The sequence below is a fragment of the Xiphias gladius genome, chromosome 22 (assembly GCF_016859285.1).
Source record: "Xiphias gladius isolate SHS-SW01 ecotype Sanya breed wild chromosome 22, ASM1685928v1, whole genome shotgun sequence".
In the NCBI taxonomy this organism is placed as follows: domain Eukaryota; kingdom Metazoa; phylum Chordata; class Actinopteri; order Istiophoriformes; family Xiphiidae; genus Xiphias; species Xiphias gladius.
In genome coordinates, this window is record NC_053421.1 from 21184600 (window position 1) to 21201490 (window position 16891).

At 41.9% G+C, this 16891-nt stretch overlaps 2 protein-coding genes across 2 annotated transcripts in view; one reads left to right on the plus strand and one right to left on the minus strand.

Moving 5' to 3' along the window:
* LOC120783875 (glycoprotein endo-alpha-1,2-mannosidase-like protein) overlaps window positions 1–9756 on the plus strand; it is a 13457-nt gene extending 3701 nt beyond the window's left edge. The window contains exons 2-4 of the mRNA XM_040117210.1: window positions 5–114; window positions 7618–7694; window positions 8844–9756. Of these exons, the coding sequence (XP_039973144.1) occupies window positions 5–114; window positions 7618–7694; window positions 8844–9480 (824 nt within the window). The 3' untranslated portion in view covers window positions 9481–9756. The remainder of the gene's footprint in view (window positions 1–4; window positions 115–7617; window positions 7695–8843) is intronic.
* Window positions 9757–11526: 1770 nt separating this feature from the next.
* On the minus strand, window positions 11527–16163 carry yrdc (yrdC N(6)-threonylcarbamoyltransferase domain containing). The gene is made up of 7 exons (XM_040117212.1): window positions 16143–16163; window positions 15147–15375; window positions 14042–14237; window positions 13269–13383; window positions 13040–13159; window positions 12615–12745; window positions 11527–12120 (listed from the first exon to the last, which is right to left on the minus strand). The coding sequence occupies exons 1-7, from the start codon at window positions 16146–16148 to the stop codon at window positions 12054–12056; spliced, it is 864 nt and encodes a 287-aa protein (XP_039973146.1). The 5' UTR covers window positions 16149–16163; the 3' UTR covers window positions 11527–12053.
* Window positions 16164–16891: the final 728 nt, after the last annotated feature.

The window sequence follows — 16891 nt, forward strand, 5'->3', positions numbered from 1 at the left end:
CCAGGGGTTCTGGTCCTGTCCTGGTACCCTCCCGGCCTGGCTGACGACAACGGGGAACCCGCTGAGGATTTGGTACCAGCTGTACTGGATGCTGCATATAGACACAACCTCAAGGTAAAAAGGCACCAGCACATTTTGAGCGTGTGTGGGAGGGTGGGTGTGTGTGCGTGCGTGTGTGTGTGTGCGTGTGTGTGTGTGTGTGTGTGTGTGTGTGTGTGTGTGTGTGTATAAGACCTGAAACAAAGCAGAAAAGAGTCCAAGGCTCCAAAAGAGAGCAATAAATCAAATCTATTCTGAGGCATGATATTCAGCTCAGTTTTCACTGGATACACCAAGTAGTCGCAGAAAAATGAGTGTAGGTTTTTCAATGATTTGTCCATTTTTAGTCAACAGCTGTTGATGGAAGACTCTACCAATAATGATGATATTGGCTTTGTAGTGGGCATTTTAAAACATTTTTTTTCTATTTTTATTGATTTAACCTTTATTTAACCGGGTAAATTCCAGTGAAGAAGCTCCCTTTGAAAGGAAGACCTGGCCAGAGTCAGACAACAGACTTTCTTTAACATCTCTGTCTGTATATTAAAGTCAGACGACAGATATAATGTATGTCTTATGATCTGAGATATTGATTGCAAGATGTACTCTGTGAAAAAAAATTAGAAGAGGTATGATTGTAATTTGCCCACAATGGCTTTTTTTTTTTTTTTTTTGTAAAATGCGCCAGTGGTCAGTGTATCAATCTGTGTATGGATAGACATGGCCAGCTTTGGAATAGAAAGCGCAAGTGTGTGAGAGGTTTTGATTTGGCTAAAAACCTCAAAGCACTATGATAAACAAAGTCCAACATGTGGCGACAGTGGGCTGTGAACAAAAGGCACCCAAGCTTCAGTCCAATAAAACTGTTGTCATGGAGAAAACTTGAGCAGTTTTGTCTGCGATTGAGACCTGGGTTATGACTGTAATCGAAAGGGTTGAAGAACAAAAGTGTGTTGTGTACAAAAGTGGGGGATGTCTGGTATCAGGTTACGCACAGTTAACCAACTTCAACTGTGCCCACGGATGGTCACACACTACAAACGAGAGTAAACTACAGAAACGCTACAACTGACACAGACAATGTGCTATATAGTATTTAAATAGCCTAATTGTGTACAACTTCCAGCTTCTCGAACTCAAATGTCAGTACCTGGATACCCATTATTTCATTTTCTGAGTGGTACCCAGAATATGAATGAGGGTGAAGCTCAATGAGTAAATGTGTTTGTCTTTCCATTATCTCTCCATCCATTCGTCTCACCAGGAGCACAGTGAAACAAAAGCTGGAAAAGGATTATTGATGCGTCACAGAGGTGATCAGCGAGCTTAATGCAGCTCAGGAAAGTAGTCTCAAACCAGCCTTTTGGCTGTGCTGAGTTATACGTGGAAGCTGCAGTTTCCTTTTGCCACCGGAGAGTAAGATTGAGAGCTGCTGAAGCTGAACTAATTCTGCTGTGTCTCCTATAAAGCTGTCTCTGCTACTCAGGGATTTGACTCCGAATGTTTGCAGCTGCGGTGACATCCCCAGCATTAGAGTGAAAAACAGGTCAAAGAGCTGCTGCAGCTGGATCAGTTGCTCAGCAAAGGACTGAATGAGCTCGGGAGCCCATCAGCAGGGTGGAGAAGCGGGGGAGTAGCGAAAAACCACGTGACCAGTTGCCAATTAGGTCGGAAAATGGTGCGATGCAGAAAACGACTGTTGTCCATATTGGTCCCTCTCCCTCATGTTGCCGTATCGCAGGCTTATTAAACTTTTAGGGGGAACGCTTGCTCAAAATGCGTCACAATTCATGTCAGATGCTGCACGGATACAGTTGGAGAGATGGAACAAAGGAAGACAGTGGGAGAAAGAGAGTTACAAGATTATGACACTATCTTTGACGACATAGCCGTTTTTTGATTGACACTGTAATCAGAGGCTGAGGTCCTTTTGCGAGACTTCCCCTGTAATATTTCTCTAAAATGAGTGTTGAAGGGAGACACATGATTTATGCATGTACTTATGCAATGATCAAAAGCTACTCAGGGGCCATTTTTTTCTGTATAACTGAGTTTGAAATGGCAAATAAGAGAGACTGGCTTGTAAGAGTTGCCTGTGTCAAAGCAGGTGCCCTTAATCATGTACCAACAGCATTTGCACAACACACTACACATTTAAGTGGAGAAACGTTAGACAGATGGACATGGTAGTGGTCCAGGAACAAGATAAACCCTTTCAACGGTCCTCGCCGAAAAGGAAAAAGAGAGTGCAAAGCATCGGCATTACTGTGAGGTTTTGTTTGAGTAATGATTTTCAGAGCTGATAGAAAAGCCGATCAATCAAATAGCTGATCGAGCGAAAAATAATCTGCAACGTTCTGTCATAATCAATTGTATCAATATTTTTTCAAGCAAAAGTGGTGGAAAAGGTGCCAAACATTCTCTAGTTCAAGCTTGTTAAATATGAGGATTGCTGCTTATCTTTCTGATATATAATTGTAAACTGATTATTTTTGAGTTTTGGACCGTTAATCGAACAAAAAATGTCACTTGGGAAATTGCAAAGGATTTTTTTTTTTTTTGACATTTTAGAGACTAACCATTAGTCAAAAAAATAATTGCCAGATTAATCAATATTGAAAATAATTTAGTTGCAGCCCTAACGATGTTCATAGGAAATAAAATGGTAAACTGAGGCCATCGTATTGAGATTTTTTTTTTGTTTTGTTTTTCCAGTCCCAGTTCACTTAAAGGAAGCACACTTCCCCCATGCATTTGAAAGATGATACAAAGTTTGTCAAATCGGAAAAACAATCAGTACTCTCCCAGAACGAGCTTCATATATCAGCAGGTTACAAATATAATTGTATTTATACAAGCGTGTTGAGGGATGTATAGGACCAATATTAACTACAAAGTCTACAAAGAAACAAGTTGTATTAAGTCCTCACATCATTAGGACTCAGTTCATTATCGTCCCAGAGTTTGGTTCCTGACGTGAAGATAATTTATTTTCCAGCAGCAATGTAAGCCATATTGACCTCGTCCTCCCCATAGACAAATCTGACGAGAGGCGGTAGGCTTGTTAGGCCAGCCTGTCAGACTTGATATCACATCTTATTGTCCTGTTGTTTGGCTGCAGGCAAAGAACATAATGTATATCTGCGAGAGCACGACAAGAACGACGGGATTAGGTATGCGACGCTGAGCTGATGAGATTTTACACATAACGCTGTCAGGAGAGAAGCTAATAGATTGAATTTAATGCCACGCATTATTGTCATCTGCGACCCAGCTAGCACGACATTTTCATAAAAAGCGTGGAGGAAGCGTGTGTTGAAAAACAGAGTGTGACGTGCTTTCTACAAATCACTGAACATTTTTGTATTTCATTGAAATAAAGAGGAACTGCTTGTCTTTGTGTCTTAGAAAGCCCTTAGATCATAATCAGAGAGCAGAGAAAGCTTTAGAGGAAGATTGCTTGTACAGCAGCATGTTGAGTCCAGGGTTTCCAAGCGTCCCCTTCCAGTTCTCCTTGTTTTTGATGAACTCCTCCCACTCCCTCTGCACAGAAGGACATTTATCTTTGAAGTGCTGCTTCTTGCATAATTTCAGCAAAACGCTGACAAGGTAAAGAACTTTGGCTCTGATCATTTGGGAACGACTAACGCTAATTTCTCAAAGCAACAACACTAAACAACGTCTTTGCTCTTTGCTATCGAAAGGAAGGCCAAAATGAGGGAGAGAGGCCAGAGTGAGAAGGACAGCGACAGAGGATCGCACGGGAGCAGTGGCAACAGCCAGAAAATGTATCAGATCGGGATTCAGGAAACATGCATATGTGTTTGTAGTAGCAAAGTGGCTACCAGCTAATCTGAGAAATGCCCGCGAGAATACATGAGCAGTTTTGTTTTGAAATGTCAGGCCCGTGGAGAGTCTAGTGTATAATTTCACAAAAATAACGTTATATTTCTGATAAAGATGAGCAAATGATACAGAGATAAGACAAAGAAAGAAAACGCCAGGAAGAATGAACTCTCAGGAACACGCTGCTTGTCTAAAACACACTTTAAACTTTATTCTGTGAAAGAGGGACTGGATGCCTTAACATCAGACTCTGAACACAATATGACTTAGGGCTGCAAGTAACATTTTTTGTTTTCATTATCGATTTAATGATTTTGTATGAAAAAGACAAGTTCCTGTTAGAATTCTAGGCGGTAATGTATTGAAATTTCTTGTTTTACAGTCCAAACCTCAAAGATTTTCAGTTTGATATCTTACATGAAAAGAACAGCATCAAATCCTCACATTTGAAAAGCTAGAACCAGAGTACATTTGGTATTTTTTATATTATTTTTACTTGAAAAATAACCTAAAGGATTAGTGGATTATCTAATTAGTTGCCGATTATCTGTTGATCGACTAATCAATCGATCGACCAATTGTTTTACCTCTAATATAAATTAACGTCAGGCTGAAATGCAAGTTACAGCGTCTTTATCTTCAGTGATGTGATGTATTTCTGAGTGATAGGAACCGTGTGGTCCGGGATTAGTTATGAGAGGGATTCAAATCGGATTCTTCAGCTTTGAATGGATTGCTCTAAAGTAGCCACGGCCAAGCAAATACGGCTCTGTATGGCGTTGCAGAGGACTGTTGCCCCCCCCCACCAACATCTCTGTCACTTGTGCTCTTAGATCAGGAGACGGATGAGGGGAGAATAAATGAGAGCATAATCGCGCTCTTCTGGAGAGACCTGCAAACACACACCTCCCCATATGAAATTGCTCTGCTAGCTACTACAGCCTACAAGCTAACAGTTAAATATAGTTATATATGTTGAGAGGGGCTAGCTGGTCGCCCCTGATCACATCTGATTGGATAAAGTTTTGTACACGAGCCGAGTTAAAGATGAGTCATTACAAATATTTTAGAGGTTGTAACTGAACAAGTAACACAGGGAAACGGATGTAAAACATGGAAAATGTATTTAAAGTAGATTTTGATAAAGAGCCCTTCTACAGTTTACTGGAAATCAAGGGACATGGTGTGTGGGGGGCCCATGGCAGTTGTCCATTTTGACTGGTGGATTATACAGCCTTGCCAGGATTGTGGAAGTTTTATGAAACTATAGTGCTACATGTAGCTTTAGATAAGGGAAATACGCTGAATTACAGACATGGCCTAACCGCATATTCACAAGTAAAAATGGAGATGAATGGAAATATGAGCAGAGCTAACATAACAAAAACAAATCCATCACACTGGCAATCCCATAGTACACTGCTAATAACACACTGATCCCTCTTTGTGTAACACCGCAAGAGAAGGAAATGTACTTTTCATTATTATATAAGTCAAACAGCATTTCAGCAGCACCCACACACGGCTCGTTTATCATGTATTGTGTATGGCTGCTGGGCTGGAGAGCAGATCACATGGAGCCTCCCCAGCAGTGCTGCTGCTCGACCTCAGCTTGAAGAGGAGCTGAAATAGTCCTTCTGCCCAGGGGAGGGCGGGGGCGGTTTGGTGGGGACGTGGAAGCTGGGTGCAGGAGGGAAGGAGCCGAGCGGAAATGTGCATCATGGGTGCACCATGACTCAGTTTGCCTCTGAACAATCTGCACCCTGAGGGCCTGTAAAAGTTCTATCTAGTAAGTAGGCCATGTAGTTGCATGTACACGAGGGAGGATGGCCCATGGGTGCCCAGTGATGGCATCACTTACACTTTCTTGTTTCCATATGCACATATGAGTGGCTATGTTCAGTCTTATGTGACCTTACATCGGTACGTGCGTCAGTGACTTTGACCAGAGTGAAACTGACGGCATTCTCACATAAAAAAATGCTCAGTTTTGTTGAAATTCATCTAATTGTTGTAAAGGCCTGGACCTTTATTTTTGTGTTGGCTCCCACTCCACCCATAGTGCTCTCTGCATGACATGGCAATAAGTCCCTTTCTGCTCAGCATACATCATGGAGGGGTTGTTCCAGGCTCACGTTGTCAATGTTTATGAGGCATTAAAATGCGCCAAGTCCTGTCTCATTTACGTCTAAATTGCCACAGAGTAATGGGCCAGTGTGTTTTGGAAGATGATCTGGGTTTTCTAGTAGCCTGCATTCTGTTGCAGTGAACAGGAGAACAGGATGGCTTTTTTTCCACCCCATCTGTCGATGGTTATCATGTGGCTTCATATCCTCTAAAACCCCACAGCTTTTCAAAATAGGCTCACGTTTGATCTCACGTTACTGGGGGTTTGCCTCAAAAGAGAGTAATGGCTTCATAAACACTCATTTCAGATGGCCAGGATATTTCCTAAAATTGATATTTTGGTAGTAAAATGCATATTGCGCCAGTAAAATGTACATTTTGCTGCAGACTAGACTTAGTATCTTTATTAATGGCATAAGTGACTCTGTTTTCTTGCTTCCAGCTTCCAGTTTATCTATAGAAATCTGCATTTTAAAACACTTTGCAAGGCTAGAGTCTATTCCAAACATCACTTTATCCACTAGCACACTGAAGGTCAATGTCATAGTAACATACTCGGTGTTGACAGCAGACCTCTTTCCGCAGAAAAACTCTGCAATGTAGCTTTCTGACACTGAACCATTTTACCTGACAAGTGGTACACCATTACAACAACTAACAAAGATTAAATGCAGAGATCAAAACTTGCCTTTTCATAGGAAGCTATTGCTAGATAACGGTTGCTTTTTTTTTTTTTAAGCAAAGTATTGGACCAGGTGCAGGCCCACACTACGTTTATATGAGGAATAAGACAGAAGCTGCACATAGTAGGCTCAGTCAACACTGTGTCAGTTAAGTGGATGACATCCATTTAGTTGCTGTTGGCCTCCATCATCTTAAAAAACCCTTTTCCTTCGCATTGTTCCCCTCGTGTGTCCGCTGCTGGAGAAGAAAAGTGTTTCACTTTCATCATACATTATTCAAAGTGACTGAATTCTCTGGCCGTGTCTTAAAATATTCAACTTTGTGTGTACATGTCACTTCGGTTCCCTTGTTCCTCTACTGCTTTCGTTCATCAGTTGCAAATACCCGTGTCCTACAGAGCCATTATCTGAGCGTTATAAAAGTCTCTGGAGAGGCACCACTTAGAGTGAAAAACATCTTCAATAGTGTGACAGAATTTGTCAGAATAAACTAAACCGAGGGAAAACATGGTTCTCTAAAGACGCATCGTATCCAGAAGGATCTGGGTAAGATACTTGGGTTGTTACACTGTTTTATTCAGAGGTCTTTAGAAAACCTGTAAACAAATATAGCGATCTGTAACATGGCGCGAGGCTAGAGAAACCAGACGCATGATATCTACGCTTTAGGGTTTTGTGAAGTTAAAATGGTAATAGCAGTTTTTCTTTTTCTACCAATTTTTTTTTTTTTTCTCTGTGAAGAGAGAGTAACCTTCCGGATCAGTTGTAACCTTTGACTATATTGTGCATCTTACCGAGCTATCTTTCTTCCTTGCTCCTTCAATTGTCAACCTTGTAAGTGCTGACTGTGGCATCTTTTTTTAATGACATTAATAGGGTGAATGGAAACCGACGTGGCGTGTCTTTCTGCATGTTTTCCCAGGTTGCATTTCACATCCAACCATACAGAGGACGGAACGACCAGAGCGTGCATGACAACATCAAGTATATCATTGACAGGTAGGCACTCGTCTGGCTGCACTTCTCCATCACTGTGTCAACTCAGATAGAAGACCATTAAGATTCCATGCGTAGATAAAAAAGAACAGTATTTACAAACCTGAAATACTTTAAGCAAGGCTTTCTTGTTATATAAGGTCAGTTTCATGAGTTATGAATGAGTTTTTGAAGCAAACGCTATTTCTTTTTCAACCTTTAGTACTGGTGTTGCTCTGAAAAGGAACACCTGTCAAGTACATGCACCCCTCAAAGATATTCAAACAAGGGATAACAAGGGATAACAAATTTTCATATTTTGCCTCGATAGTGATGGTAATAGCACAGCGATGATCGGCGAGTCTGCCCAACACTTTGGTCTAGAGCAAGATAACCCGTCACCGACTTCTGAGGTTATCATTGAATGCTGTATGAAGAGCCAGTGATACACTGTTCCCCTCTATACCATTTCACTAGGTCCACCATTTGGTCACAGTTTTCCCCTTGGCCAACACGTTTGTCCATTACAAGGTATCCTGAAACTATTGGCTGGATTTCCGTTAAATTTGCTGTGGACATTCGTTGTACTCGGAGGATAAAACTTTTGGATCTCCACTAGAATTTAAAAGAAAATTATGTGGGCTTGAACAATATTTGGCTGAAGAACATGAGTTTTCAATGACTGGGCCCTGCTGGCCAGTGGCTCTGTAAGGGGTTAAAGTGCCATCCGGCCAAAATATCCACTTGTTCCCAGGAATGATCAAAAAGACCATCAAGAAACTTCCTGAGCAGATTCTTTCTCCACAGAAGATAAACCCCTTTTCCCGTCCTATTCTCATGTCCCACTATCAGCTTGAAACACAAAATGTCTAACAATCTAAGGTACAGATTGCAGTGGCACTTGCTGACCACATTAATGCTCCTCAGAGGATAATAGACCCTTTTTAAAGGATTTTAATGAACCCGGGGTCTTTTCTCTAGCAACAGCCTCAGGGAAAGTGTATATTTTCAGCCCCACTACTTTTCTATTAAGGCTTGCATAATTATCAGTTTTCTGTCCGTTCCTGTAAAGAACAGCGCAGCTTCTTGACTTAATCAGCTGATCATTAATCAACAAGTTGTTTCAGGACTAACTTACTATGTTATTACTTTACTGTATTATTGTCTTGAAAGGTACGGCGACCATGGAGCCTTCTACAAGTTCTTCTCCGGCACAGGGAAAAGTCTTCCCCTGTTTTACATCTACGACTCCTACCTAACTCCTCCGGAGTCCTGGTCCGAATTTCTGACCCCCACCGGCTCCCACAGCGTCCGCGGCTCAGCTTACGACTCCATCTTCATCGCCCTGATTGTGGAGGAGCGCCACAAGCACGACATCCTAGCAGGAGGCTTCGATGGCATGTACACTTATTTTGCCTCCAACGGCTTCTCCTTCGGCTCCTCTCACCAGAACTGGAAGGCCATCAAAGCTTTCTGCGACGGCAACAATCTCCTCTTCATCCCCAGCGTGGGACCTGGTTACATCGACACCAGCATCCGGCCGTGGAACAACCACAACACGCGCAACCGAGTGAACGGTCGTTACTACGAGACGGCCCTGCAGGCGGCGCTCAACGTGAGGCCGGAGATCATCACTGTCACGTCTTTTAATGAATGGCACGAGGGGACGCAGATCGAGAGAGCGGTGCCTAAAAAAACAGTGACCCGTGTGTACTTGGACTATCACCCACATGGACCCGATCACTACCTGGAGCTGACCCGCCGCTGGGCGGAGCAGTTCAACAAAGAGAAGGAGCAGTGGCTCATGTGAGCTTTCATCAAACTAACTTGACACAGCATGCTCTAGTGGATGTGTGTGTGCACACGAACGAGAACAAAGGAGACGGGAGTGAATGTAGAGATTGATCAGTGTAGATGCGATTGCATAAGGACATGTTTTACCTTTTTAAATAAACAGGATGTGGGAGTTCCTGTAAGTGTGAGTGCAAATTTGTGCACACATGCCAATTTGCAAGACCAGGACTGTTTTCATTGAGTTTTCGGGCAAAGCAGCAGTAAAGGGTCAGTCTTGGGAATTTGCTCCAACTTTTATTGACAACCCAGACCTCCCAGACAACCCAGACAGGCCTGCTCTGTCGGCCTGCCTCTGATCTTTTCACAATTAGCTCAAACCCTGACACTATCAGTGAAACTACTAGATGACATATTCCTAAATACTCTGTGTTACCATGTTAAGTCCTCATTTTCCTCTCTAAAGTCAAATAGAATTAAATACAGTAGAAATAGTGAGACACTTCAGTGGTTTTTCCAAAACAAGGCTCTCAGACAGTGACACACTAACGTTGATCTTCTCTTTTCTCAGGTTCAGAGCTTGTTAAAGTGGTGATGGCGTGGTGTTTTGAAAGCAGTAAGTGGGGGTTAAGCATGCAAATGAAGAGTGGTTTTATTGCAGCGGTCATGTAAAAATTCCGTATCTACAAGACGATTCTTATGAAATTAAGGGACTAGTTCAGCACTGTGGGAAATATTTTTATTCGCTTTCTGGAAGACACTTGCATGGGAAGATTGATACCACTCTCATGTCTGTCCGTTAAATATGAAGCTAGAGCCAGCAGTCAGCCAGTTAGCTTAGCTTAGCAACAGAAACAGTTAGCCTGGTTCTGTCCAACATGAACAAAATTCATCCACCTGCACCTCTAAAACTCATTTATCAAGACTTTATATCTTGACTGTTTAATCAATACAAAAACTGAAATGTAAAAATGACAGGTTGCAGTTTCCGAGGTGTTATGTGCTGGACTACTTTTTTGGCCAGGGGCAGTGACTTTGTGGAGTTTCCGCTAGTTACCTGACAAAACCTATGGTTACTTCAATATTTTTATGTAACTCTTGGCACGAAAGCAAATACGTTTATTTCCCAATATGGTGAATCACTGCTTTTATTTCAACAAATACAATACTTTAATAGGGTTTCATATAATTTCGTGTTGTTGTAATTCTGTCAAAAAGGCTGCACCAGTGAAAACCCTCTCGCAGAAACTTCAAGGACAGTATATTAGCTGGTAAGTAAAATAAAATACCCTTTGAGCATTTCTGTATTTATAGAATGCAGATTAGCACTGCTTCTGTCCACTGAGCTAACCAACAAAGGTGCTCAGTGTCAGAGTAAGTCAGTCCATATGGCAAGTTAAAGCGAGTCCCGCAAGCCGTTAGAGGGAAGTTAGTCTAAACTTGGTCGAATTAATCTGAATTTTCTTGTAATTCCCATAATGGAAAGAAGCCACTTTCTAGCAGAGTGTCCCGCTGTCTGGGGCGCTCTGCTACATGGATTTGTATCATTTAGATTTGATGAAATCCTGTTGTCTATTATAAAGTAGAAGGTACTTTCAGACAGGCTTTTTTGAGAATAAAAGTATGCTTTTTTGTGTCTTTGGTTGATTTTCATGTGAAGGGAGCTTCAAAGTGGTTTCTGCTAGTTTTTTTTTTTTTTTTTTTTTTTTAAATGATCTGACCCTTCATTTTAACAAGTAAAATCCAGACACCTAAAAATAAAGACAGGCGTATGTCTCCAATAATTTTATAACAATAAAATGATTTTGGCTGTTCCAAGGTTACATTATGCAATGAGGATTTAAAAAAAAAAAAAAAAAAAATTTAAACATGCAAGTGGGCAGATGAATTTCACAGCGTACATCCACTTGGCCCATTTGCTAATCAACACGACTTTGAAGCATTACAGCATTTTCCAATTGGTAAAAATAGTTTAAGCTACAACATAAAACTCAGTTATTGTAATTGTAGCTGGTGACTAATTGTAGTGCAAGCCTAATTCTGGACTCAAAAATTCGATGCATTGTCAGTGTAATTCATAGAACTCCCTTTTATGTTATCACGAAGATTCATTCAGGCTGTAAATTCGGTGCCTATGACACTTCTAACCATTATCAAAATAGTGAGTCAAAATATTAACTCAAACCACATTGCTTTGTCGATACAGAAAGAAAGTTTTATGCTTATGCAAAAACAAAAATAAAACAAAACATTTAAAACCCATACCATAGCTGACCCTGCTCTACTTTTGCTAAATAAATGGTGGACACCTGTAACACTCGGTTTAAAATCCCACATAATCCCATCATAGACACATGGTAAGGCAGAAAATATGGTCAATAAAAGAAAAAGTAACCCCAGACCGTGAAACGGCCACCAACAAAATCAGTGGTTTAAGACTGGTGTTGTTCCTCAGTTTTAGTCCTGTTCCTGGGGAATACTAATTCTTCTATGAGAACATGAAAAAGGGATTCATCTTGTCTGAAGAAGCCCCAAGGTCAAAAGCTGGTTGTGCGTCTCAGCGTGTGTTGTGGAGCGTGGAGTGTTCAAAGGTCATTTTTCCGAGTCCTCTGACAGCCCATACTTGCGCTCCAGCACATCAACCGTAGAAGAGAGGGCGCTGAAAACAGAGTAACAGTCATTTCTCACTGAACGTACCGAGTCTCCGTCAGATTAGGCGTGCGAGGTTTTGAGGGGGTGGGGTGGAGGGAGGTGGAGTTGAGAATCACAAACGTGGAGTACAGCCAAAATGCAATAAACTGACTCCATATGGCATTTTATCACTGTTGTAGTGATAGCGTGGAAGAGCGTCACAAATACATCTGTGTGTAGTAAACTGCAGCCATGTTTTAAGTCCACTATTTAAAGCACACACACCCCTGATTACTTTCTGTGGTCGGTATTTAAATATTCTGTCGGCACAGGCTTTCCCACATTTTGTTTACTAGCTTCCAAATTATTCATAATCACAGGAGGTGCTGCGGGCGGCTCAGCCTCCCAGTGTTGGAGTACGTTGTAATGACACTGTCATCGGCTGCTGCTAGAAAGCACAGCGGCAAACCAAAAAAAAAAAAAAAAAAACAGAGGAAGGTGCACAATGCCGGTGGAACTTACCAACCAGGCCTGATGATGTGGTATTTGCCGTGTACTGATAAGTCGACAACTGTCGATCCGAGGCGGCTCTGGTCTCCTATTGGTCCGCCGTCCACCACCACCGCTAGTTTGGGCCAGAGCTCCTGGAACTCCTTCAGAAGAAGAAGGAAAAAAAAAAAGAAAAGAAAAAACAAAACAAAAACACACACACACACACACACACACACACACACACACACACACACACACACACACACACACACACACACACACACGGATTAAAGATAAAAGAGCAATAAAACAAAGAGAAACATACTTTCAAATGGAATTAAGATGCTGGGAAACACACTGCATTCAATTTTAAAACATGAATGTGAGACTCTGACGAAAGCATCTTGCTGAACTTGTCATGTTTTATTTTTCTTTCCTGCACTTTTCCCACTTACATGTACTTCGACGGTGCTGGTGTGTGAGCTGATGTTGGCGCTGGTAAGTGCCAGTGGCTCCCCGCACATCTGGCAAAGGCGCCTCATGAAGCCATGGTCTGGGATGCGTACGCCTACAAGCTGAAGGACACGAGGACATGAGAACCCAAGTTTGACATTTATTAATAAATCGTTTAGAATCATTTGTTGTTTTAGTTTCAGCAATATCTACTTAGAGGAGTGGACTTACTGAGGTAAAGGGGTTGAAATCTGTGTTCAGTATTTCAGACCTTTCAAACACCAGGGTGACGGGACCAGGCAGCAGGTCACCTAACAGCTCCTTCTCCACCTTCACCTTACAGTACCTGACCAAACAAGCAAAAACGAGCCGTGTTGAAGTTGAGCTGCGCTTTTAAAAGCCGGTGATACCGCAAGTCATAAAGCTGAGAAATCCAGTGTTAGATGGTATCACACTATTGAAACACTGTCAGCCTCAGGTGTTCTGCATTTAGACTTGAGCCGAAACGATTGACCGGTTAGTCTGTGTATGGGTTAGTCAATGGAAAGAAAAGTAAAACTATTTTCATAAACGATACTCATTTGATTTTTCTAGCGAAGATGCCAAACTTTCGAGAGCTTTGCAGTTGTGAGGATTTGCTGCTTTTTTGTGTTGTGTGATGGTAAAGTGCGAATCACTGGGTTTTGGACAGAAAACAGACAATCTGACGACATCGTCTTGGGCTCTGAGAAATTGTGCTGAACATTTTCACTGTTTTTCTGCCGTTCATAAACCAAGTAATTAACTGAAAAAACAATCTTCGTCACATTAATCGATAGTGGAAACAATTGTTATTTGCAGCCCCACTGCAGTCCAGAATGTTGTAGTCCGGTTTTTGGATGTACCCACCATGTCGGACCATCAGTCTGCCATGTCTCCTCCGATTTTGTGACTCGTTTTTTTTTTTGTGTGACCCGATCAAAGTCTTCCTCTCATTCTAGTGGTCTAAAACAGCAGAAACTTACTTATAGATATCCTGAATTTCTCCCACACAGATTGCCAGGGGTTTTTGTCCATTTCGTCCTTTGATGTCGTAGGTTTTTCTGATGGCCTCAGAGTTTTGGGCCAGACATGCCAGGCCGTAGATGGTGTCTGTGGGCACCGCAACAACGTGGCCCTCCTTCAGGGCCTTCACCGTGCAGCTCAGGATTTCCGCACCATCTGCAGTTCAAAGAACAAGGAGGGTTAAATGAGGCATCCTCCACAGCTTCGGCACCCACGATAGCCAACCAGAAGGTAAGAAAGGTCTCGAGGACTGCGGGGAGCTCATAAAGTAGAAGCTTTTATCAAGGTGCAGTAAATGATGTTGCCACAAACACAGAAATATATTGTGTTTGTTTAAAAGTTAGTTGCTGCTAACTGTTTTTTTTCCGCTCATTTTCCACTAATCTGCCAGTTTTTTTTTTTTTTTTTTTATTAATGGATTAATCGTTCAGTCTATAAAACAGTGAGAAAGTGGCTCCAAAAAAAACAAAACAAAAAAAAAAAAAAAAACAACCAAATAAGCCCATTACAATTTGCCATAGTCCAAGGTGATGTCTTCAAATATCTTGTTTTATCTGACCAGCAGTCCAAAACCCAAAGATAAAAATCTGGAGCTGGAACAAACACATTTTTGGCATCTTTTCTTGAAAAACGACAAATAATTGTTGCAAACAGCTGGCAATTTTCTGACCATCAACTCATATATATGCGTATTCATGTATGTGTATGTATATACACAATCCCTGCCATAAAGTGACTAATGACCTAATAGTGACCTAATTATATTATCAGTCCAGTTTTGTAGCCTTGATGTCAAGTCTGGGCAGTTCGCTGTGTGTTTTCTAAAGCATGCGTATTAACTTTACTCTCCAAAACTATCGGATGTGTGCGGACTTCACCTTTAAAAACAAAGTGGGCAGATGGACGACAGGAAAATCCGGAATCTGATGTAACACGCTGCAGTGTTTACTGCCAAACAGCCCATGTAAATCTGTCTTCAGCAGCTACAACCCGTCGAAGACAGGGTCTGAAAACAGCCAGTCCCCGGAGACCCACGCGTCTGTCCTCGGCTGCGACATAGCTCACCTGTCTGGCCCTCGCGGTGAGCGGTCGGCCCGCTGGGGGTGGGCGGCAGTAAACGCAGCACTTTGGTCCTGAGCTCTTTACACATGTCTGCTCCGAGTCGACGAGCCGCGGCTGAGCTGTGCGCCCCCCGGGATTTGATCAGTTCAACGGCGGCGTTACAAACAGACCGCATGCGACCGGCGCTACGGCCACGGATGTGTCGTTTCACGGCCGAGGGGCATGTTGTCGCCTGATGAAATAAGAGAAAAGTCTTCCGGGTTACGCCCCCCCAAGCCGTGACGACACGTTTCTTAAAGGGCGTCGGGGAAAATTCCGGTATTTTTAAATATCGAGCGGCAAAAACAAAACAAAAACCGTACATCTTAGACCTTAAATAAGAAGCTTCATTACAAATGAACCCTGGAGTTTTCGTTTCATTTCATTTGACATGTATTCCATTTAAATAATAATAATAATAATAATAATAATAATAAAATAACCACATATGTATCAACTCCTCTGTCTTAGGTCTTTACAATATTTTTCAAAAATGCCTCAAACCCACCCTTTCTGTCCCAAACCCACACCTCTTGGCTGCAGAAGAGAAAGGAGAAAAAAAAACATCCAGAAATTTCTGTTTCAAATTAGTCCATCGATTGTGCCCATGAAAACATTATTTGCAAGAGAATGTTACTAATTGCTCCGGGGACATAATGGTGAAAAAGCCTTACAGATTTTTTTTTTTTTTATTTTTTTGAGTTGTGCTTTAACTATTTTTTTTTTTGTTTTTTTGTTTGTTTGTTTGAATCATTATTATTATTTTTCGGAAGGATTTCTCCAGATACTTTCGTTGTAGGATTTTATGCAGATTTTTCATTACTATACAGAGCCCATATATGCTGTTTGGCTTTGATCAGGTCTGCAGTCCATCAAAAAAAGAAAAGAAAAAAAACCCCCCAAAATCTATCACATAAATATGTCAATTATCTTAGCAAAATTTCATGTCCCAGGAAGTACCTTCATAACGGAAAACCTGTTGAAAAACGATTAATCAGCTTATACCCTTAAGAACTCTTAATGTGTTCAAATGAAAAGAGCATTGCTTCCTGGCATTTTTCTTAAAGCTCTCCAACAGATATGGCGCAGACTGACGCACAGTCGGGGATCTCTCTACTCCACGTTAACTGCCCTCGTCATCGCCCACCCGTTAATTAGGAAAACCGAAACCACCCGTGAGCGCCTGCTTAAAAAACGCGTGTCCACGGGACCGCTCTGTCTGTTGCCATGGCCTCCGACGCAGGTAAGCAAACGTGCACCTTTCCCAGCGCAGTTGTTACTTTCAGCGACATTTGTCCAAAGTTTCTCTGTGAATCAGCCTGTACAGAGGAAGCCGTGACTCGGCGGTCCGAGGATGGCGATTCAACAACGGTCAAGCAGGTCAGTCTTGATCTGAAGCTGGCATTTTTTTTTTTTTTTGGAAACTAACTGGCGACGACCACGTCTTGTCCTCCACAGCAGCTGGAGGACGTTAATGACAGACTGGTGACCCTGTCTAAGAAGATAACCGTGTGTGAGAAAGTCCTGAAGGACTTGAAAGATCTGAAGAGCCATGTTCTAGTGGTGATGGCTTTTTCTTTTTTTAAAAAATTTGATTATTTTTATTTTTTTGACCCTCTTGACATGTTGCATATTTTTGAAGTTAACCTTGGTTATGTCCCACAGAGAGAATCTCTCCAGGATGTGTCCTTACCATCACAGGAGTGACC

What these genes read in the sequence shown, in the direction of transcription:
- yrdc (XM_040117212.1), bottom strand. An exon ending in GAAATTCAGGATATCTATAA is followed by an intron (nt 13,384 to 14,041) that starts GTAAGTTTCTGC and finishes TTGTTTGGTCAG; the next exon opens with GTACTGTAAGGTGAAGGTGG. An exon ending in CCAGCACCGTCGAAGTACAT is followed by an intron (nt 12,746 to 13,039) that starts GTAAGTGGGAAA and finishes CTTCTTCTGAAG; the next exon opens with GAGTTCCAGGAGCTCTGGCC.